The following is a 25,108-nucleotide window of genomic DNA, read 5'->3' on the forward strand; positions in this document are numbered from 1 at the left end:
GCAAAGGCAGCATCTGCAAAGGGCAAGACTAGGTTGGACTTTGGTCTGGTTAATAAATGGCCAGTCTGTGGTGTGTAGGCACACCTGTGGGGCTCAGAAGATGGGAAAATATGTTCCAGGTTTCATGAGAGATGGTTTACTTGCCTCAGTGAGGAGAGATTCAGAGCTGGCTACAGTACCACTTCCACCCCCCGCCAGATATCTCTTCTATCTGTCTGCCTTTTATTTATTTATTAGTTTATTGGTCCTGAAATATTTCTGATTTCTAATAGAAGAGGCTTATTTTTGGTAAAAATTTCATCAAAGTGTAAGTGCCCAGTAGAGTTAGGCCAGTGATGTATTTTTACCTTCCCTTTGACAGTGATAGCCATGCATGTTTGCGGAAGGCAAAAATTGAGTTTCAAAGAGAATCATCTTCACCCTGCTTTTATTAACATTTTCTTCATTATATATTATGGATAGTACGTCCTTAGGTTTATCTGAATTTACCCAAGAGAATCCTTGGGATAACTGAAGAGCGAGTATATAACGTCACTCTGGAAGCTAAAGGTTTTGAAATAGTCCCTCTTACTTTTCTGCTGCCATCTTCCATTCCCTCCTGTTTTTGTTTTTTTTCTCCTTCCTCCCCTGTCTTGTTCATTCTGTTACTAGGAGGTGGGGAGTCCCAAGGAGCAGCACATCAAAGCATGTCTCAGCCAGAGGCGGCAGCAGCGGCTGTGGCAGTGAGTGGGAGCAAAGTTAAGGAGCGTTTATGAAGATAGAGTAATATTCTTACTCAAATCCCTTACATTTTAAAACAGGAGATTTTAGTTTAGGAAAGGGCTTACGTTGTTATAGTAAGGTTGATACCCATTTAGACCAAAGCCAGTTCCCAGCTGTGCATAGGGAAGACTCATGTGTCTCCTCATGCCTAGAGGTCATTTGTTATCCGAACCTTGCTTAGTGAGCATCAGAGGTATTTGTTTTGATACATACGTGATTTTAAATTTGACTGTAATTACGAAAACTGTTTCTTATACCTAAAATTTTAATTTAAGGTCCTTATACTGATGGTTTTTACTGTGAGAAAATATATTAGTATTTTTGTTTTATTTATTAATGACAAAAGAAGAGAGTAGACCCCATCACTAATTTAAGGAGAATAATCCAGATTTCTTTTTGATATTAAAAAATGAAGATTAAAAAATAATCAAATTCTCTTTTATTCATATAAACTCTAAATTGCTTTAATTAAATACTGTTCCAATTGTAATTCATTTTCCCCCCCTAAAGTATAAGGCTAGTTAAGGTATTTTACTATCTAAATATTCATAAATGAGAGAAATATTACCTGAGATAGTAAAATGTTATTGCTTCTAGCAAAGAAAACTAAAGCAATCCAAGGGTTCATGAAAATGTATGTTTATGTATTCATCAGTTTAAAGTAACCTGAATGAGAAGGCACATTATTACATTTGAAGTTTTTTAAAGAAATATATAATTCAGTGAATTCTGTGTTTTAGAGCTTTAAGATTTTGCGTCAAAACATGTTTCAAGAATGGTCACCTCTAACAGCTGCTTTAGAAATGTCAGTTTCTTCATTAACAATTTTATTTTCAAACACGATTTATGGTTTACATATGGTAAGAGATTTTTCTCACGGTGTGATCTCTCAGAATGCTGTGCCTAGCAAAATGGGGACAACTTTCCTTTAATATCTATTTAGACCATTTAAAAAACGTGTATAATTTTCTCGATACACCTAAACTCATTTTGAGTAGCTGGGCGTCTATTGTGTAAGAACACATTCTGAAAGCTTTCTAATGTGTCTTGTGTAGGTTTTCTCAAAGAAAGAGAGGGGTGAGGGGTCGTTTTCAAGAAGAACAGAGGCCTCTAATCCTTGTAGTTTTATGCAAGGCATGATTTTTACCAATTGAGAAAATTTAGTAATTTGCTCCAAGTAATTTTTTCCCCACAAAATGATAAACCTTTAAAAACTACACATATTCTGGCATTTCAAAACCAGGCCAATATTTCAGAACTGTACTAAAAATTAGTTAATACAGCCATGATATTTATGGCCAGTATACTTTGTCCCTACCGTTCATACAACAGACAGAACTCAACAGCCTACTCTTGGTGGTGTTTTTGAAGTACCTTGGATTTTGGACCATTCTTGAGGATTCTTTGAGGAAAGCATGACTTATGTTTACCCCTTGAATAGTTACGGTCTAGTCAAGAAAGAGATATTTTTAAGGCACCCTACAAAGAAATTTCCCACTTGTTTTTTTCCTTCTGCATTATAAAATCATAGAAGAGTATCCCAACCTTGTATATTTTATTTTTCAAGTATTAAGTTTTACACATTAGTCTTATGATTGGGCCTTTTACCACTAGTAAAGTATTACGAAAATGAGTATATATGGGACGGGAGGAGAAATAGATTTTTTTCTGCAACAGTCAGAATTGATTATTAGGAAAAATACTGAACTGATAAAGTCTCTAAGTTGCATAATATGATTATATAATAAGTTGCAGGTGGTGATGGCATTCTTAGTTGCAGTGAAAAACTTTAAATCTAGATTGAATGGGGATAAGCAGTAACGGAATTTAATCTAAGAGTAAAATGTCAAATTAGGACATTAATGAGAATATAGCGATAATCGTTGACTTTAGTGTCCTTTTTTTTTTCTTTTTTTTTGCGGTACGCGGGCCTCTCACTGTTGCGGCCTCTCCCGTTGCGGAGCACAGGCTCCGGACGCGCAGGCTCAGCGGCCATGGCTCATGGGCCCAGCCGCTCCGCGGCATGTGGGATCTTCCCGGACCGGGGCACGAACTCGTGTCCCCTGCATCGGCAGAAGGACTCTCAACCACTGCGCCACCAGGGAAGCCCTAGTGTCCTTTTTAATGTGACTATAGATTCGAATTTTATTGAAAGGGAGATGTACTATAGTATTGATTATGGACCTTGATCTTGCGATATCCTGTTATTCCAATTTCAGACAATCACAGCATTCTCAGTTTTCTATGGAAAATTAATTTCAAAATTGTTGAAGTAAAAACCTAAAAATCTACCATGGAATATTTTTAAAAGAAGGCTATATCACAAAAATCGAAGAAAAAACTCAAAAGTTTAAACCCACCATAGTGTAGGCCATGCACTATGAGTGGCAGAGAAAAGAAGATACTCATATAACTTTGAAGTTTGCATGAATTGAAATGTATGGCAATTGAATAAAAACTAGAACTTGGAAAAATAACAAACAAACTGATCTTCCAATTAAGTACCTAAATAAACCTGTAGTCAGAAAGCCTTTAGAAACTGTTTATGATTAGACATGTGTGGTAGATATTTTGTCCTAGATTCAAAGAATGTTTTGTATGTTTCAGAAGAGAAGTACTGATCTCTTTGCTGTTCAGTGTGTTTATTGATTGATCGTGGGCCCCACGCTGCCCTCACCCTGGTACCATTGCTCTCTCCTGGCAGAGGGAAGCCCGAGGCCATGGAAGGCACACTCCTCTTGCCAGCACAGGCCGTTGTGATCGGGCCTAAGCTTGTCCTTCTGACTCTGCTGTGCTCGCGGTGGAGGTGGCCTGGGGTGGGGTGGGAGACAAAGTCTCCTTGGGGAGGCGGATCCACATGCTCCCGGTAGAGAAGCACTGCATTCTTCCAGCGCAGGAATAGTTGGAGAGGAACTGTCATAAGGCACTTAGGCCAGTATCAGATGTGATACTTTTCTAGAAGGCGACTTAGCTGGGGTCTGTTTAATCCCTAGTGGACAAGACTTTGCATTTTGGATTAGCCCAGTGCTCTTCTGCCTAAAGAGTAGAGGGATCAGGCTTTAAAAAGCAACACATTTAGAAAAAATGCCTTGCTTTTCATAATATGCATATCCTCAGTGCTTCCCCCCAAGGAATACCTATCTTTTTTTGTTTTAACTTTTTATTTTATATTGGAGTGTAATTGATTAACAACATTGTGTTAGTTTCAGGTGTACAGAAAAGTGATCTGTATATATACATATACAGATATCTATTCTTTTTCAAATATTTTTCCCATAATATTGAGCAGACTTCCCTGTGCTATACAGTAGGTCCTTGTTGCTTATGGAGTACCTATCTTGTTGCTATAGTTTACATTAGGAGATAATGTTTTTAATTGTACAATAAAAATTTGGGGGAGAAATAGTTCAGGACCAGTGTAAATGGGGTATGTTTTTACCAGTGGATGCATTCTGTATAACTTCAAACTAGAAGGTCGGCTTTGTTAGCATATTTTTTGACACACTAAAAAATTAACACAATTTCCTAAGATTTTTAGGGTATTAACAGTTATAACTTGTGTATCAGTTTCGTCTCCACAAATCATCATAGTCAATTAGATTTTTAAATATTAATAACCATATATGGAAATACTTATATTTCTGTTCTTTTGCTTTTGTAAGTTAATGACTAGTGATTTAAATCTCTTTGTTTTCTCTTCAAGGTTCGAGAACCAGGAAGAGAGTCCAGAAGTAAATCAAATACTGTGAACCAGTTTTTCTTTTCTTCCTTTCATTTGACTCTTTCCTTCTTTCATTTGACTTTTCCTCTTTTTCTGTATTAAGTGTTTTATTTTCATGTGAGTCTTGTGGAGTGGGGGAAACAATGAAGTACCTATGTCTTTGAAAAGCAGACTTTTTTTTATTAAATACTTTGTAGAATTTACTAAAGCCTAATTTATAAAATTTCACAGTATTAAGGTTATACCCTTGAAGCTGTCCCATGCTGTGTGTTTGAGGTTCTGGGGTACATATAAGAAATATTACTATGACATGCACTTTTCTAATCGTTGTATATTTCCTACAGTGTATAAAATGTTTAGCAAAATCCTTACTTTTAAGGAAATACACAACTTAAAATAAAGGTCTCTTTTTGCTTGATACAAATTTGTTGTGGGCATAAGATTTGTTTTGTATTGATTTTGCTCAGTTCCACAAGCATTTGTTAAGCACCTGCTCTAGGAAATGAGAGGTACAAAGAAGAGAAAAGATTATGAAAGAAGAAATGGAGTAGTAAGTTTATCTGTGAGAGATGAAATACATGTATTTGAAAGATTACTTGAGAATTATGTAAGTATGCAAGCTGTATGGTAAGAAAACAGGCAATTATCAAGTGGTGGCCAGATCAAAGATTGTTTTAGACTGGCTTCCTTTAAGGAAATTCTGTCAAATATATATATATATATATATATATATATATATATATATATATTTGGCTTATTCATTCACAAGAGATTATTTTTCTTCCAAGTTTTTTTTTTGGTATGGTATAATATTTGTACAGTAAACCAAGCACTTTAGAGTTTTAATGATTAGAAATTTTAAAATATAGACTATATAGTTGCCTTGGGAACAAAAGCTTGGAATTTCAGCATGAACAATTTCAAGATTTACTTTGTTAGAGAAATTGGGATTGGATTGGATTTTCTAGGGGTGGTACACCTTACCACTTGTAGCCTGTACAATGTTTTTAGATGGTGTATAGGTACACTTTTATTTAAATATGTAAGCATTTATTTAATATGTATTTAGAATATAAATAGCACATTGGTGATTTCTCTATTGCTTAGGACAAGCCTAAAGTAGGTATTTCAGTTTTTAGAAAAGCAAGTTGATTTGAAGAAAATACTAAGTAAATAATAGTACAGGTGGATGTAGACATGTCAGAAACTGTCAGGGTTGTACCAATTTTGAGCAACTCTGAACCAACACACTTTACCTTTTGGCTCTCTGATGTGGTATTTAGTTGTCACACGAAGCATTTATCACTGCAGTGGTCGGATACTGAAAAACGCAAAGCAGATCTGCCGACTTTCCTTTGAAGGTTAATCTTTTAAATGCCTCCTGAAGTTCTAGGGCACTGTGACTTTACAGAATAGAGAACTAGATTTTGGGCAGAGCCTCCTCCTGTTTTCTGTAGAATGTTGGATTTTAGTCCTCATCAGTGTTACGGTCCCAAGGTTATTTGTAACATCTAAATCAACTCTCAAGTTCTGTTTCAAACACATTGATGCTTAAAATAGGATAAAATGTGTGTGGTGTGTTTTTGTGTATGTGCCTTAGCCTTTTTTATTTTTCAAAACACAAAAACATAGCAAAACCTGTTGGTTAAATATGAAGAAAACAAACATTTCCTCACATATTGTTTTTAATAAGTGCTGGCATTTTCTCAAATGTTGCTCTGTTGGCAGGGCTGCAGAAATGAAAAACTAATAGCCATAGTAGCCAGTTTGATTCATCGGCTGCATCCCCTTATCCCCTTGTTCTGCTGTTCTGTTCCCTACCTTACTCTGGTTTTTCTTACCCCCCCTTATTTCAAAGAAGTGGTGTAATAACCTCCTTGTCCGCCAGAGTTATGCTTTTTCCCTTGCCTTTTTCAGTTCCATACTTACTGTTTTTTATCTTGTGTTGTTTTTGTTTTCTTTCCAATCCCTGCATCCAGTGGGTTTGCTTTTCTTTATTCTCCCTTCACAATCCAACATCCTTATGGACGTGTTCCTGGCCCCATGTGTCCTGCTTCTCTGCCATTTTCGTATGTCCTTAGTGAGCTGAGGGTTTCTAGTCTGTTAAGGACTCACCCCTGTGCAGGCTCCTGTCCTTCAGACAATGGGAGCTACATGTGTGCTATATTTTCTAGACAGCAGCTGGTAAATCTTTGATAACCATCTAAGCCCTGATGTAAAATATCTTCTGGGTGTTCTTCAATAGTGATCTTTTAAGACAAATCAAACGCTAATAGGCCAGGGCAACAAAACCCCAATTATTTCTTTGAATTACTAACTTAAATGTGCATATCAAGAGCTAAGTTGCGTAGCAATGAATTAGTGGTGGAAATATAAATACATTATATGTATTTGTGTGCATGTGTGCTTGTTTATCCTTTAAAACTATATTCATCTGGTCATCAAAGTGTATTAATAGTACTTGATCACTGTAGAAAATTTAGAATATACAGAAAAGTGTCAAAAGACACACTAGCCATATTACTACCACCCACAGACAACCACTGTTAACATTTTGACATGTTTTTTTCCAGCCTTCTCTATGCATTTTTATCTTTAAATATCATACTTTATAAAAGCTTTATATTCTGCTCTTTAAAGTGAACATTAAATACTTTCCATGTTATTACAAATACTTCATAAATATAGTTTTTATGTTTCTATAATATTTTTTCCTATGGATTTGTGATACTTTCATGACCATTTACCTAATGTTGGAGGTTTAAGTTGTTTTCAGTATTGGGATATTATAAACAATATTCTTGAATAAAATTGGGCATAAGTCTTTGTCTACATGTACAAATATTTCCTTAGATTTTCAAAAGGGAACCATTGGGTGAAAGACTATGAAAATGGAAGGTTATTGGTGCACATTATCAACTTGCTTTGTAAAACTCCGTCAGTTAACACTTTACCCAGAAATCAGTGCTCAACTTACATTTTTGTCAACCTTGAGTGCTACTAATTTTTATAATTTGATAAGGTAAATTTTTTTTAATTGCTAGTGAACCTGAGCAATTTTTTATTTTTAAACAAATCATTCTATTTGCTTTTTGATGTGTGTGTTTGTACTGTTTGTATAGTAATGATCTTAACCTCTGTCATGTTTGTTGCTGACTTCTTCCAGTTTATTTTTTGTTGACGATTTAATTCTTATCGCTTTAATTTGTTGATCTCTTTAACTGTAATTTCTGCTACTGTTTTAAAATATTTCCCATCCTGATATCAGAAATATTTACCAGGGCTTTTTCTAGGATTTGTGTTTTAATGCTTCTGAATTTTTAATCCATATGAAATTTAATGTGGTGTATGTATGCCATGAAGTAAGGATCACAGTGGATTTTTTTCCAAATAGCTAACCAGTAGCTCCATTACCATTTGTTAAATAAATTCTCTTCCTCACCCCCTTTCCATCCTGGTTTGTGTTGCCTGTTTTATTACAGATTAAGTTCTTATACCAGGGTCTGTTTCTGTCAGTTCAATTTCATTGATCTGTCTGTCTGTTCTTATGCCAGCACCACACTGATTTAATTAGTGCCATTTAACTTATTAATTCTTATTTACTGCCCAAACCACATTAACAGAAATCAAAATGAAAGAGAAAATTCATTTATGATCTCACCACCACCACAAAAATCAAACGCTTGTCCTTTGGCTGTGTTATTTTTCAGTCCTGTTTCATGCTTACATAATTTTTCCTAGTTGTAATAGTTGCATTGGTGAACTTTTGTGTGTGTGTGTCTTTTAAAGTTCCACAGTTTATTCTGTATATACCCCTGATTCATTAAGCTCTACTGGTATAAAGAATACAAGACGCACTGAAGAAGTGATTCTGTGCAGTATACTGCTGACCAGATGGTTTAGGCAGCTCTCTTTATCACTTGGGTGTTACTTTACAAATAAAATGCTTACTATTTTCATTGTACTAAGAATGTGTTATTCATATATTGGTGAGTTTTATTATAGCAGTAGTATTTTGCAACTTATGAGTAGTGTTCCTGAATTTTTGTAATTTTGACTCGTCATGAAGTTACCTGTAAAATTTCTCCATTAAGCAAGTACAGTTTTATTTATGGACCACTGCAGAGGATCTTCAAAACACTCTTTCCTCTTTTTGGCTTGGTTAAGTCAACCGTTTTTTAAGGGTCTGAGTTATCAGTGGAGTTGGTCTATAAGATAATCTTTGTGCCTGGAGTACAGAGGCAGGAAGGAATATTAAAGGCACGGATCCCGCCTTGGGTGGGGGGCTGGGGAGGAAGTGGGACAGTAGTCTGAAATCTGTTTCCATTTTTCTGTAGGTTGTCTTTCTGCTTCTGGTATCTTTTAGAAGCAAGTGAAAAGTGATCACAGTTATGTAAATGAAGACCTTATAACACCTGGACTACAGGTTGTTTAATAACTAAAAAATTGCTGTATTTAATATTTTTTCTGACCTTGACATAAAAAGCGCAGTACAGAAGTTCATGGTGCGCCTTCTCGGTATAATTCTCAGATGTGAGAGATACCTCACACTTCCTTATAAGGGTCGGATCTGAACTTAAAAGAGTTCTGAACGACTGAAGGGTCTGCTAAGCCTGAACGCTGGAGAGTTCTAGGGCAGTATGTATCCAGGGAAGGTTACAATTGGAAGTACATGTTGATTCTGTTAGATTGCCTGGCCAAGAGAGTCATGGTTTCCGTCTTGAACTTTTCTAGATAGAGGAATGTGCCTTTAAGATCCTTAAGAAAACTTTCATGTTCTAAACATTTTAGTTCTCCCTCCCCAACCCCCCAAAAAAGAGCTTTTGTTTTTTTGTCTTCCTTTATTTCATTAACTCTTGTAGAACATTTTGGGGCTGACGCATGAGTCAGTCCAGCCGGAGAAGTATTGTGCACATCCTAACCTGCTTAACACTGGTTGCAAAGGTGTGTGATGTGGTCCCTGTGTAACACCCCATCACCTCCTACCAGCCCCCTGAAGTTTTTTTTTTTCCAGTTTTATTGAGAAATAATTGACAAACATCACTGTATAGGTTTAATAAGGTGACTAGCACCCCTCAAATTTCTCCTGTAAAAGTCCTTGGCAGATGTTTAAGAGCTTAAGACAAATATGCAACTTACCCTATAATTTATAATTTAAAGAAGGATCATTTAGGGCTTCCCTGGTGGCGCAGTGGTTGAGAGTCCACCTGCCGATGCAGGGGACGCGGGTTCGTGCCCCGGTCCGGGAGGATCCCGCGTGCTGCGGAGCGGCTGGGCCCGTGAGCCATGGCCGCTGAGCCTGTGCTCCGCAACGGGAGAGGCCACAGCAGTGAGAGGCCCGCGTACCGCAAAAAAAAGAAAAAAAAAAAAATAGGAAGGATCATTTAGACATTTCTTAAGATACACATGCAGTCACAGTGGGCTTCCCACCGACACACCTTTTGTTAAACTTCCTAACTATGCTTTTGAAAAAGAAGTCATCTGTATTCCAGGTGCTACAGGCCCAAAATAAGTCTTTGATTTGTCATGCAAAGTGTTCAGAAAGCAAAGGTGGCTGAAATTATATCAAAATGGTTCCTAAGGCCCTGTCTGTTCCTGTCGAGGTCAGAGGAGCCACAGCCTGCAGAATCACAATTTGAGGTCAGGAATCCGGAACCCCTGCTGTTCCCAATGAACTGTGTGATGTACACAGAAGAGCTAAATGAACAGTCATGATAATACCTGGTTGGTCTTTTAGCAGCAAAATTGGAGGTGGGGGGAGGAATATGAAACTTTTTAAAAGCGCGGGGTTTTTTTTTTTTGTGGTATTATTGTTGATATCCCTATTTGAATGTATAGTCCCTAACAAAAGAAGCAAGATGCCTTTAGACCGCATTTACTGCTCTTGATGACTCCAGTTGTGTGTAAATATTAGAAAACAGCAGGGTCCTGCATTCCAAGAATCACTTGAGCAGTGCCACGAAGACAAGTGTCCTGACTGGTGTAGTCATACTCCCCAGCTCTCCTGCTGTTTCTAATCTGTGCGCACAGCCGTGAAAAAACTGGACTGACATTTACAGGCACAGCAGGGAGACACTTGACTAGGGAATGTTAAAGACTCCGGCACCTCCGATTCAAAGTGGCCACCACACATGATAAATCTTCACAGGAGAGCTAGCCTGCACTTCCACTGATGCCATAATGAGGGTATCTGTAATGAAGCAAAGAAGTGAAACATTTTCCCCCCACAAGCTCAACTTTTTAGCAGTCTGATATTTATTGTTGTCTTTTTCAGACCTAAATATCTAACAGGAGAATCTCATCCTGTGTCGGTGAAGGATCTTTTCCTTTTGAAGTGCTTTTTGGAGTCTGTTTCCTGTCGTCCTCACTCCTCCCTAGGGTTTTACAGGGAGTTTCCTCAGGAAAGAACACTTCCCCATCAACTGTGAATAAAAATAAAATTTCCCGGAACCTGCTGTAACTGGTATGGAAAAGAGGGTCAGTTGCTTTCTGCCTCGAGCCTGACAGACTTCCCTCTCTGTTTTGTCCCAGCGAGCTGCCGGATTTGTATCCCATAATACCAGTAATGCAATTAGGTTGGCTGCACAGTGTCTGGTTGACTTCAGTTAAGAGTTTCTTTCCCTATGGGAATAAGACCAGACAGACTGTCATTTGCTATTACTAATTCTGCTTAGCATTATCACTGGAGCTTTTTTGTAATTAGCTATCTTAGTTGGCTCTTAAATTTTAATAGCCAGTTGAAGCTACGTTTTAGCCAAGTTCCATATCTAAATTGCACTCAGTCCATTAACAAAGTTGGTTAAAAGGCTATTAAAACAAAAGCCAATATATGGTGGTTCGCACTTGCATCTTTGCAGCAGGAGCAATGCCAGCCTCCCCCCTAGTTCTCTAAAAGAACTTTCTCTCCCCAAAGTTACACATAAGCTGAACTCAACTTCCTGAGGGGCAAGAAATTAACATCAACAAGATTTTTAGTACATGAACATATCCAAAACTGTCACTGCCAACTGCCTTTTCCTCTCCGTGAGGGTTTTTTGGGGTTTGGTTTTATTTGGTTGATGGCGGTACAGGGAGGAAGAGGGGCATTTAATATTCCAACTTAAAGTTGACGGGTTTGAAAAGTGAATAATTGAAATGATGTTTTTCTCCATTTCAGCTGATCAAAATTATTAGCAAAACCATCTGAGGCACCTTCTGGTGGAATTGTAGTCTTGCTGGGTTTAAGTCTGTAAAACATTCTGCCAGACGTTAAAAAAAAAAAAATTTGTAGACGAGCCAGCACATAGGCTCAGACCTCGTGCCTAACTGATAGTCCCCATTGTTCGTGGTTTTTAATTCAGATCATTTCTAACTCTGACACGCACACCCACCCCAACCCTTTGCAAATTGGTTTGCCAAGACTTTACTTTCTTCATTGAGTGCCCGCTCCCTCCATATTGGGACAGTGGGTCTGTTTTCCATTTTCAAAGATCCTTAATTTCAAAATTTTTTAGAATTTGTGAAGCAGGCTGTCAAAAGAAATTAGACTGGTGCAGGCACGTTCAGTTGACGTTTTTTCTCTGAATCATCAGGACCCTGGGAATGAAGATGTGGAGAGAAACTACTAGGCAAATAGGTCCTGTCACCCTGACTCAGCTGAGTGCCTCTGAAGAACGTCTCCACCCCCAGTCTGTTGAATTTGCCGATGTCCTCTTTTAAAATGAAGAGTTTATCTGCCTCAAAAATATACAGGCTTTTTTTTTTTTCTTAAACTCCAAATGGTGGCTTTTTCTATTTCCCCATTCAGAAGATATTAGGAATTGTAGTTTAATCTTAATTTTTAAAGCAGTAAGCGGCAGGTTGGAATACTTTCCACTCCCCAGTGTCTGGCCATTCTTCTGGTTAGCTTTTCTCTTACTCAGAACTACTGTCAAGCTGTAAGCTTTGGTGGTGCTATCCTCCCTACCGAAGGCCACCTGGCAGACAAATTCTAGTGAAACCCAAGCGTTCGTTATAATTATATTTCCATTTTAAATATGTTTAGTAGCTCACATTCACATACGATCTTTTGTCTGGATTTGCTTCTCTAGCCTTTGGCTAAGTGGCTGGGTTGCCATCAGTGAGAGTGTGGCCTCCTTGACAGAGATGAAGAGCTTCACCTGTCTTAACAAAGGACCAGAAATGCTGGAGGGCCTCTCTGGTGGTTTTTGTCCTCTGTCAGAAGCTGATGGAAGAGGTCAAGATCATTTTATCCAGTGTTAGATGATATGCAGTGAAATTAATATACTATTAAAAATGTATAGGTAACGAGTTGGCCTTTGATAAAGATAGAACTGGCTGTGAAAATCGGGTCACAAACTCTCTTCAGAGGTCAGGGTTGGTGGTTTCTCCCATGAAGACTGAAGGCAGGAACAGCCCTACTGTGGTTTTTCAGGGGACCCTCTAGCTGTTGATGGATGGCCTTTGTGGGCTTTAAGTGATAATGTCTACAATATATGTTAGACCTCACCTACCCATACTTTATTTTAAACTAATTTTTAGGAGATACTCATAGGTAATACATGTATGGTACATGATACAAAAATCAGTAGGAACAAAGGTAAATAGTGATTAAATTGTACACCTGTAACATATAGTATTTTGCATGAACTGCAAAAAAAACTATAGAGAGGATGATGGGAAAAAAGAAAGTAGTTGGCAGAAATTTTAAAATAGCATACCATATCATATATGGGAACCTATTATGTATATTAAATATATATGCTAAAAATTAACTTCCAGCATCAAGAATATATAAAAGTACTTTCATTCAAAAAAGGTAAATGGTGAAGTCTTAAATTTAAGATTATGGACCACCAAGGAATCTGGATAGAAGATAATCCTGTTTTTGTTTCATGAAAAACTGAAAGAATCCATGACAAAAAAATTAAGAACCTTTCCTTTTCCGTAGCCCTAGGTTCCCGCCCCAGAAATAAAAACTGTTACAGGTTTGGATAGCCTTCCAAAGCCACAATCTGCATATCCATTAATGGAGGGGGGCGGGAGGGGGAAGGGGAAAGAAAGAATGCAAACTCTTATTTTTTCTATATTGCAATTTATTGGGATAAAGGCTCTAGCCAAGCTATGAGGTCAAACACCTATTTTAATGTAACTGCTCACAATGGGCATATATCATCTCATTATTCAGTCGGTTTTATATTATCCTTTTTGAAGATCTCTTAGTGGTTCCATCAGTAGAAGAGACTGCAGCTTTGCCTGTCTATGCTGAAGGCAAGTGGCTGGCTCTAGAACCCAGTGCAGGCCTGGGACCCAGGTTTTCAAAGCTTCACCCACCTGCGCAGCAGTCTTCCTGGGTCGCTTCTTACCCGCTGACCCTGGGGTTTCCTGCATCTCTTTCGTGTTGGATCACCTGTTACCTGGCCCAGTATGTTTCTCCTTGGTTTACCCCTCTTATCGGGAGGAGCACATCCTCCATTAGTTCCCTGAGAAAAAGGTGTGTGGGAGGTAAGTTTTTTGAATTCTTGCATGTCTGAGGATGTCTTTGTTCTACCTTTCCTCTTGGCTGGTAGTTTGACTTGTACAGAATTATGGATTGGAAATAATTTTTCTTCAACGTTTCGAAGGCATTACTCTGATAACCTTCTAGTTCCAGAGTTGCTGTTGAGCACACTTGAAGCTACTCTGTTCTCTCTTTCTGGAGCTTCTGTTCAGATATTGGGAATCATAGGCTGATCTTCTAAGCTTTCTTCCTTCTCCCCGCACTTACTTTCTGTCTCTTTTGTCTTTTTCCCTCTACTTCCTGGGAGGTTTCCTCAATATTTTCTTCTAACTCTTAGGATTTTTAAAAATTTCTGCTGTCATATTTTTAATTTCCAAGAGCTTTTTGTTCTCCAAATGTCCTTTCTCATGCGTGCAGGATCTCCTTATATGGCTGAGGATTTTCATTATAGTATTTGGAAGCTTTTTTGTCCCTACATAATCTCTGTTTCTACAAGTTGCATTCCCACTCCCCCATCTTGTTTGGATCTTTGTCCTTTATTTTATTTTATTTTATCTATTTAATTAATTTATGGCTACATTGGGTCTTTGTTGTTGGGTCTTTGTTGCTGCACAAGGACTTTCTCTAGTTGTGGTGAGTGCAACTTACTCTTCCTTGTGGTGTGTGGGTTTCTCATTGCGGTGGCTTCTCGTTGCAGAGCTTGGGCTCTAGGTATGCGGGCTTCAGTAGTTGTGGCACTCAGGCTCAGTAGTTGTGACTCATGGGCTCTAGAGCGCAGGCTCAGTAGTTGTGGCACATGGGCTTAGTTGCTCAGCAGCATGTAGGATCTTCCTGGACCAGGGCTCAAACCCGTGTCCCCTGCATTTGCAGGCGGATTCTCAACCACTGCGCCACCAGGGAAGTTCCTGTACTTTATTTTAGATGGTTTCTTCGAATGTCTGGCACTTCCTTGGCTGTCTATTTATATATAAGTGCAAGCCATTAAAAGGTGAATGGGAGTTCCGAGTCTGTGTGTGTGAGGGGGAGGGGCTTAGAGCTGGCATTTTGGGGCTTCCGTGGAGAGCGACTTGAATCGGCCATTTTTAGAAGAACCCCATCCTTACCCTGAGACCTTCAGAAAACTGCACCTGAGATGAAGGCTTATGTGAAGGTCATTTATTTGTGAATGTGGTCCCAGGGAGCAGAGGTGAGGGACAAGGGAATGGAAACAGGGAAGGAGGGAGCACAGTTACAGGGATGCATCATCAAGTTGGCTACGCCTGAGAGTGACTGACACTCACATCCTGCAGAACCTTCCAAAGAGCCCATTGAAATGCATCTCACAATCTCCAACCCATCTCTCTTCCTTTGGGTGTGAAGCTTCCCACACTTCTGAGTTGCACATGTGGAAGGTCCGCTCTTCCTGGCAGGCATCTCATACAAATCCCAAAGAAGGAAATATAAGAGAGGCCATCAGGTTACACTCACGAGCTGGTGGAATCCTGTGTGGAGTCTGTCACTGCAGCTTGGGCTGGAATGAGGGAGGATTTGAAGCAATGCACTACCATGTGATTATCCTAAGGTTTTTTCTGCTTGGACTAGTCCATTTCCATAGAGAAGTTTCTTTTGCCCAGAGAGTTGAATTATGAATGCTAAACGTAAGAGATCTCCATTGTCTTAGCTTGGGCTGCTTATAATAAAGATACCATAGACTGGGTGGCTTATTTCTCAGAGTTCTGGAGAAATAGCTTAGAAGTCTGAGGTCAGAGTGCCAGCATGGTCTGGTTCTGATGAAGGCCCTCTTCTGGGTGGCAGACTACCAGCTGCTTCTATCCTGACATTGAGGAGAGCAGAGAGGGGAAGTGAGTTTTCTTGGACTCTTATAAGGGCACTAATCCCATTTATGAGGGCTCCATCCTCATGACTTCATCTAACCCTAACTACCTTCCCAAGGTCCCACCTCCTAATGCCATCATATTGAGGGTATGAATTGAACATAATGAATTTGGGGGAATGCAAACATTCTATAACACCCATCCACTGTGGATTTTGCCTTGTATGGATTGTGCTTTTGGTATCAAGTCTAAGAACTCAGCCTAGCCCTAGATTTTCTACTTTTCCCCAAAGTTTTATTTTTGTGTTTCACATTTGTCTGTCATCCATTCTGAGTTAATTTTTGTGTAAAGTCTGAGTTTTAAGTCAAGATTCAGTTTTTTTGCCTATAGATATCCAGTTGTTCCGGAACCATTTCTTGAAAAGACTGCCCCTCCTCTGTTGAATTGCTTTTGCACCTTTGTCAAAAATTAGTTGGACATATTTTAAGTGGTTGTATCTGTGGATTTTCTTTTCTGTTCCATTGATCTCTGTGTTCATCCTTCTGTCAATACAATGTGCTGTTTTGATTATTGTAAGATATAGTAAGCCTTAATGTTAGGTAGAATGATTCCTCCCACTTTGTGCATTTTTAAGATTTTTTTTTTTTTTTTTTTTTTGTGGTACACGGGCCTCTCACTGTTGTGGCCTCTCCCGCCGTGGAGCACAGGCTCTGGACGCGCAGGCCCAGCAGCCACGGCTCACAGGCCCAGCCGCTCCGCAGCATGTGGGATCCTCCTGGACCAGGGCACGAACCCGTGTCCCCTGCACCGGCAGGCGGACTCTCAACCACTGCGCCACCAGGGAAGCCCAAGGTTGTTTTAATTATTCTAGAACCTTTGCCTTTCTATAATAAATTTTAGAATAAACTCATGTCTATGAAAAAATTTGCTGGCATTTTAATAGAAGTGACATTAAAACTTTGATTAATTTTGGGAGGATCAACATCTTTACTATGTTGAGTCGTCCTACCTGTGAACATAGTATGTCTCTCCATTTACTTAGGTCTTTGATTTCTTTCATCAGTATTTAAGTTTCAGTATGCAGATCCTCTACATATTTTGTTAAGTGTATACATAAGTATTTTATTTCCTCTGGAGCAATTGTAAATGGTGTTGTGTTTTTAATTTTGGTTTCCACAGGTTCATTGTTAGTATAAATAAATGTAATTAAGTTTTTTGTGTTGATCTTGAATCTTGTGACATCAATGAACTTACTAGTTATCAATTTTAAAACTCAAGTATTGTGTTCTTGTTATGGTTAAAAAAATGAGAGATCTTTGCTTTCTTCTACTCTTTCCTATCATCTCAATACAATTATATGTTTTTAGATAAATTGGTAGTCAGTGTTTATATTATTTCAATTAGGTAGGTATTGTTTATTTCAGTCATATCAAAAATATCTATCAAATTATTTCTTTTTCTAATTAGAGGCCTGCCTCCTGGAGCCTTCCTTCTCGTTGAATACTAGTTAGTCCCCGAGTTCCTGCAGAGCTCTTCACCTAGGGCTCCCCCTCATTGTAATACTGAACTTCTCTACCACTTTGTTGTATTGAATCTCTTGTTCCTGGTTTCTATAGCTTCTTTCTTGATTTTCTCTCTTTGCACTAGTACATCCTCCAAAGCTTCTTTAAAAACATGTGTTGGAGGTTATTATTAATTTTTTTAATCCTTGCATGTCTGAAAATATATATCTTTAATGTCTCTTCACATCTGATAGTTTGGCTAGGTATAGAAGCCTAGGTTGAAAAGTCTTTTCCTTCCATATTTTAAAATGTTGCACTACTGTCTCCTGGCATTTAGTGTTGCTTAGGGGAATTCCAGTGAATTCTGATTCCCTTTTCTCTCTCAGACTCTTAGGATCTTCTCTTTACCCTTGCTGTTATTATATTTCATACCTTGGCGAGGCTTCTTGTCATTTGCTGTACTGGGAACTCAATTATTTGTCAAATATTGAACATTCAGTTTGTTCCAGGCACTGTTCAAAACTCTGAAGGTTCTGCATGAATAAGTTTTTCAGAGGTTTTCCAGAGTTTATAATCTTGTAGGGAAAAAAAAGATAAGAAATATACAAATAACTACAATAATTTCAGATTATGACAGTACAGTGAAGAATATAAAAGAGAAAAATGAATTTGGAGAAAGTCTGTTGGACAGCGGGTGCTATGTTAGTCAGGGTGACCAGGGAAGATCCCTCTGACGAGATGATGTCAGAGCTGAGACATGGAGGGCAAGAAGGAGGGGGCCATCTGGAGAAGACGGTTCTAGATAGAGGCAAATGGAAGAGTAAAGGTCCTGAGCTCAGTGCGTCTGAGGTGCAGGGGGTAGAGTGTGGCTGGAGTGGTGGACAAAAGACGCAAAAATGAAGTTGGACAGTTCAGCAGAAGCCATACCACATCACACAGGGCTATGGAAAGGAGTCGGGATTTTATTCTACTTGAAATGAGAAGCGCTTGGAAAGTTACACACAGAGGAGTGATAGGCTCCACTTTCCCCTTTTAAAAGACCACCTGAGCTGTTCTGGGAGAACAGGCTGCAGAGGAACAAGAGTAGAAACCAGCGGTGACCACTGAGGAAGCTGTTTCAGATTTTCACATGATGTGGCTTGGGCTCTGTGCCCCTTTCCTACCAGAAGACTTTGTTTCTCAGTTCTGAGAAGTATTCTTTGATTATGTCCTTCCCTCCAATTTCTCTGTTTTATGTTTTTGGACCTCTTAGCAGTTACTTGTTGGACCTCTCCTGTTTTTTCTTTATGTATTTCATCCCAGTTTTGGGGATGTTTCCTTCATTTTATCCTTAAGCATTTTTAGAGATGATTTTAAATGATTTAGGCCATGCTGAGTGGGGAAGGAAGGCTAGGGTCCAAGTGGGCTACCTTGTTTTCAGCCCCTGCAGCTCTCTCTCCAGTTCCCCGAGGAACCTGGAGCCCTGTGCTGCTCAGGGAAGCCCTTCAGGGGCTTCCTCTGCTCTGCTAGGTCAGTGGGTACCCACTGTCTGCCAGGCACTGTGTAAGTGTTGGCAGATGAAAGGACAAGCAGAACTATTAAAGGAAAAATACTTCTCTAAGGGATGCTCAAAGCTCAAGAGAAGTGTGGAGTTGGGAGGAATAGTTGTACACGGCATATGAATCCAGGTGTCCAAGCACTGACCTCCTGCACCCTAGGGGACACCAGAATGTGCTGGCATGGGTAGTGGAAACGATTTTTGAGTAATCATGAAAAAAGTAAAAAATGCCAGTGACCGGGAATGGGCAAATCTTCAAATGTCATATTTGTCACCATATTCTGGATTTAGTTATTTAAACAAATGATGCTAACCTAAACCTTTTTTTTTTAATTTTTTGAGTTTTCCTTCCTTCCCTCCCTCCCTTCCTTCCTTCTTTCCCCCTCCCTCCCTCCCTCCCTTGTATATTTACTTTGCCAATAGTTAGAAGGAATAAAAAGAGTGAAACTTTATTTTAAGGCAAAGGGTCCTGGAGAATGTGCAGAAATGTGGGCATTCAAGAAGCACATGAAAAGCTGCTCAACATCACTAATTATTAGAGAAATGCAAATCAAAACTACAATGAGGTATCACCTCACACCAATTAGAATGGGCATCGTCAGAAAACCTACAAACAACAAATGCTGGAGAGGGTGTGGAGAAAAGGGAACCCTCTTGCATTGTTGGTGGGAATGTAAATTGATACAGCCACTATGGAGAACAGTATGGAGGTTCCTTAAAAAACTAAAAATAGAATTACCATACGACCCAGCAATCCCACTACTGGGCATATACCCTGAGAAAACCATAATTCAAAAAGACACATGCACCCTGATGTTCATTGTAGCACTATTTACAATAGCCAGGTCATGGAAGCAACCTAAATGTCCATTGACAGATGAATGGATAAAGAAGTTGTGGTACATATGTACAATGGAATATTACTCAGCCATAAAATGGAACAAAATTGGGTCATTTGTTGAGACGTGGATGGATCTAGAGACTCATACAGAGTGACGTAAGTCAGAAAGAGAAAAACAAATATTGTATATTAATGCATATATGTGGAACCTAGAAAAATGGTACAGATGAACCGGTTTGCAGGGCAGAAGTTGAGACACAGATGTAGAGAACAAACGTATGTATACCAAGGGGGGTAAGCCGTTGGGGGGTGGGGATGGTGGTGTGATGAATTGGGCAATTGGGATTGACATGTATACACTGATGTGTATAAAATGGATGACTAAGAAGAACCTGCTGTATAAAAAATAAATAAAATTAAAAAATATATATATACAATTTAGGTCTAAGATTATGAATATGTTTAGTTATTCATAAAAATATATACGTGCCATATATAAGAAAAAGAAATGTTACCTATTCACACTCCCAAAAGAAAAGGGTACATTTGAAGTAAATATTTGTATATATGGGTATCCTAAAAAGCTCTGTAGTATATATATGATTAAATGTTTATGTTCCTGTTAAAAAAAAAAAAGAAAGGTGGGCATTGTATAATCAGGTGGAGTCATAGCTGGCTGGCAGAGGTCCCCCAGAGGAGTCCCTTCTGTCCTGCTGTCATGCTCAGTCCTTCTGTCCACATTTCCATTGTCTTTTATATAAAGACATAGAAACCTGCTTATCATGTCTACAGATGAAATAATTTACTAGCCGTAGCAGCTTATACTTTGGATGATAGCAAGAGTCAGGAGAGTCTGGTCGTCTTTCTGATCATCAGTCTCCCTCAGCAGCCTGTGAACCTCTTGTCTTGGTCTTTGAGCCTCAGTAATAAGCGCAGCATCTGGCACGTGGTTGATGTGGGATAAATATTTGCTGAATGAATGAATGACTGGCTAGAGGATGAGGAAAACTGGGAAATGAAATTAATCCGCCAAGTGTTAATATTCGGGAAAAAAAATCAGTTACCCAAGAATAGGATGAAGACATGGCCCAGCAGCAGGTCGTGGGGAAAGGAAGGAGGCTTGAGCTGATGACCATCTTCTGGGCCGGGAAGGTGATGTCCACACCGAGGCTGCTCAGCTGATTCACTCTGCACACAACAGACCACATCTTGGTGCCCCATTTGCATGGACCTGGACAAAGTGAGGTGCTTCCAAAGAGGGTGGGAAGGGTGGAGAATGCTTAAGAAACCATGTCACACCAGGAAACACTGAAAAAACTGGGATGATTTATTTTGGAGAAGAGTGTGGGGAGTGTGGTGGAGAAGGTTGGTGTCTAAAATATTTGAAAATCTGTCGTGTGGAAGAAGAATAAGAGTCACTGCAGTCCCTGGAGAAGGCAGAACCAGGCCGGATGAGGTGGAAGTTAAAGGGAGACGGCACCACACAGAGAAGCGACTGATAGCTCTCAGATCCAAAGGGAGCCAGCCGCCCTAGTGAGGCAGGAAACGCCTCACCTCTGGAAGCTTCAAGCAGAGATTGCTAAATATGGGACTTCCCTGGCGGTCCAGTGGTTAGGACTTGGCCCTTTCACTTCAGGGGGCCTGGGTTAGATCCCTCTTCAGGGAACTAAGATCCCACAAGCTGTGTGTTGCAGCCAAAAAGAGAGAGAGAGAGAGATTGTTAAATAATATCGTTGTGGGGTTCTTATCCTAGAGCCTCCATCTTGTAATAATAAATATAAAATTTTACTATTAATTTATTGAGTGCTTACTATGTTCTAGGCATGGTGCTCTTTTATATGTATTATCTCATTTCATCTTCATAGTGACCTTGTGACAAGTGACCATAGTGAAAATCAGGCTGCTCTGATTTTCCAGGAATCTGATGCATAGAGGTCAAATGACTTACCTAAAGTCACACAGTTAATGAGTTATACAACATGATATGAGCCCAAACTTGTCTGCCTCCCGAGCCACCCTTTTTGCCACTGTACCCTGTGGCCACAATCTCTGAGGGTAACTCGGTGCTGTGCTCAGCCATTGCAACCTGGCCCTCACACCTCCAAAATATTTTCAACCCTGATTGTATCAGTTAGTGTGGGCCATGTAACAAACAACTCTAAACAGTTCTAAAATCTCAGTGGCTTAAAAACCACAGTTTTGTTGATGTTGTTCTTTTCCAGGTTCCATGACCCAGGTTGCAATGGGAAGAAGAACTGGGAATACTTGGTGAGGAACATGAATGGCTTTCATACCTAAGCAGGAGGAAGTTGAAAATAACAAATTATTGGTGTCAGATCATGGCCTAAATGGTAACAATGTTAAGTAATGAGACTTGAATTTCCTTGTAGCTTATGGAAAGTGATCTCTTGTTATTTTATAATTACCAATGGGCTGCAAGAACGGCCTCAGTCATTAACTCCCTTGGGTGCAAGGCTTGGTGGCAGAAGTGAGCCACGATAGCACTGCTTCTATAGTCAACAGAAGTATAGAAGCTTTTGGATGCCCCCCCGCCATCTCTTCTGGTAGTTGGTCCAGGAATACAGGTGGGAATCCATCAAGTATCTTCTGTCCATAGCTGAGGGCAAGTCCTGTGCTACACACAGTTTCAGATCTCTCTCTCTGCACTCCCCGCTCTGTCTCTCTTTCCCTCTCCATCTCTCTAGCTCTGGCTCTCACTCTCCTCTACCCCTTCCTCCCACCCCCTACCCCACTGCTGACTTCTCAGGTATAACGTGGTACACTGTCCTTGTTTGGAAACCAAGCACCAAATCCAGAAATAAACCAACTTAGAAAAGGGCAGAGGTTCTTAACTCATAGCTCCCCTCTGTTTCCAGAAGAACATGGCAATGATGGACAGAGTGGCGGGAATTGCTCACAGGGCAGTAATTAAAATCACTTAGAAGACATTCCAGATGGCCAAAGCCATGTTCAACGTGTGTGGAGTCTGGAGGACTCTTTCCTCTGCTTTCTCCCTACTACTCCAGCAATACCTCTAAAGTCATGATGTTTCTAAGCTAGGAGGTTCTCATTTCAGGACATGAGAATGTTGCCATGCTCCACCTTCTTTCATAGATGGCCCTCCTCTAGCTACTGCATACAAGGAGTTAGTGTTGGCCAGGGGAGACAATGGACATGAAGCACATCTTCCATAACCTGGAATCAGAAAACTGGCTGCAGCTGTGTCAAGTTGAACCTCACAGATTTCTCTTACTCTTTTTGATTTCTGAAAGTTCCCTAACATGAGGATTTCCAGATAAAATACAAGATGCCCAGTTATATTTGAATTTCAGATAACACATAACTTATTAGTGTAAATATCTCCCCAATACTGCCTGGGACGTGCTTCTTCAAAAAACATGATTCATTATTTATCTGAAGTTCCAATGAAACTGGGTGTCTTGTGTTTCTGCTACACCCCACCTGAAATGCAACTGCTGCTAATTTTCAAATTATGTGAGACAGAGCTTGGGAAGGCACACTGCCAAACAGCCACATGGAAGCAACGTCTCAGACCATCTTCCCAAACACATCATTTGGGAATCAGGTGCACAACGGAATGCCAAAGACAAATGGCTTTCATCTGCTTCCAAGGAAGGCCTGATACTGCGTCTTGGGTTACTAGAAATCCTCTTGATTACCCTCCACAAGAAGAGAACCACAGCAGCAAACACGCTGCAAGGTAACAATGAACCCTCAACTGTAGCTGGATGCGTATAAATGGGGTAAAACGAATCCCCTCTCCGAAGCAAGAGTGTGATTGCCAAAGCCCAAGACAGGCCTTTCCACTGCACTAGCCAGTAGCCTGACAGTGAGAAGCAAACCAGAGTGTTTCTAAAGGGATGGTTTTATTGACCTCTTTGGCCATTAAAAGCCTCTCCTAGAATTCTGTCTTCTGTTTACAGTGGCAACAGAGAAGAAAAAGTTGGGAGTGAAAGTCTTGCGTTTGGACTGGTTGGTTACCGTTTCTCTCTATGCTGTGAGCTGCATTGCAGAGAAGGGGCCTCGGCTATTTCATCTCACTTGGCATGTTTTTGAGCCACTGGGTTCTGGGAGAATAACGAATTCCATCCTCATGGGAGCACTGTCCGGGAGCCTTTCATTCCTGTGCAGGGAGACGCTCCTGGGCTGGGCGCTGGTCTTCTCCATTTGTTGTAACAACCCGAGGGCCTCGTCCCCATTTACTAGATGGGGACGCTGGGGCTTAGGGGTAGGCCTCGCTGGGATTAGGTGTCCTTTCCACCGCCTTGCAGACACACTGGGCATCCCGTGCTCCATGTAACACAGCCTAAAACGCACCCATCTAGGCCGAGCCTCTCATTGGAGAAGCAGAAAGAAGGCTCAGCGTGATTAGGTGAAATGCCTGAAGTCCCTGTGTTGAGTCAGGTTTGGGTTGCACAGCTGCCCCACCTAAGGTCACCTGGTGACTTAAGCCGGGTCTCTGGGGATGGGATCCTGAGCTGAACTGGGGTCTTGCTGCAGGAAGTTCACTGAGTGGGGGCTGACAGTCGGGCACATGTGCAGGTACAAGTTTAACCACAACTTTCTGGTGGGAAGGGATCGTGATCTGCAGCTTGCTAATTCCCATGGTGTAAATTTACCCCCATGGCCTATTTCCAGCTGTCGCCCTGATGTGACTGGATGCAGACTTGGGAAGAGGTGCCCAGGATCAGCCCCAGCACATCAGCGCCCGTGGGGAGTGAAGGAACCAGGCGAGGCGGAGGGTAAGGTTAGACAATGCTGCGGTCACACAAAGGTCCCAGCAGCTCCGGGAAGCTGGCCTACCCTGCAGGGTAGTCCCAAAGGGACTGAGGCCCGAACCTTTGTGCTCCCCTGTATGCCCTTCCCCGTGTCACCCTGTCATTAGACGTGGGTTGCCTGGGGTGCGGGCGGGCTGGTGCTCTCCTTCCTCTACGTTTCCACAGCATGGGGGGTGCAGCTGTCCTAAGCCCCCATCCTGCGGGGTGGGCAAGTCTTCTCACTTGTTGCCCCTCATCAGCAAGAAGCAGTTCACTCTGCTTCACCCTTGCATCCCCCATGGTTCTTGGCACCTGGAAGATGCTTGGCAAACATCAGATAATGGAGAGTTGAATGAACCAGTGATCAAGTGAACTTTCAGTAAAGGTCTGATGACCACAGCTGCAGTTCAGCACACATCTCAGGCTCTTGTCTGCATTGTGTTGTGTGTTGCTGTTTCCTATGTGAAAGCCCATTTCCCCACCCGGGATGATGAGTTCATTTGCACCAGACCCAGGCCCTCTGTTTCTCCTGTGATCCGCACAGCAGGCAGCATCGCCAGCACTCATCACTGAGAGAGATGGTTTGAGTGGGGTGTAGGCATAATTGATAACATTTGATAAGGAATTTCCCTTGGCTAGATTGACCTTTCAGAAGAGTTCTGGTTGTGATACTTC

At 40.5% G+C, this 25,108-nt stretch overlaps 1 protein-coding gene across 7 annotated transcripts in view; it reads left to right on the forward strand.

Annotated features, from left to right (window-relative positions):
• The window catches only part of VRK1 (VRK serine/threonine kinase 1), a 77,960-nt gene extending 73,053 nt beyond the window's left edge, over positions 1–4,907 (forward strand). For all 7 annotated transcript variants that reach the window (XM_004262380.3, XM_033419914.2, XM_033419899.2 and 4 more), the window contains one exon: positions 4,466–4,907. In XM_004262380.3, the coding sequence (XP_004262428.1) occupies positions 4,466–4,497 (32 nt within the window). In that variant the 3' untranslated portion in view covers positions 4,498–4,907. The remainder of the gene's footprint in view (positions 1–4,465) is intronic.
• Positions 4,908–25,108: the final 20,201 nt, after the last annotated feature.

The sequence above is a fragment of the Orcinus orca genome, chromosome 2 (genome assembly GCF_937001465.1).
Source record: "Orcinus orca chromosome 2, mOrcOrc1.1, whole genome shotgun sequence".
Classification (NCBI taxonomy): Eukaryota; Metazoa; Chordata; class Mammalia; order Artiodactyla; family Delphinidae; genus Orcinus; species Orcinus orca.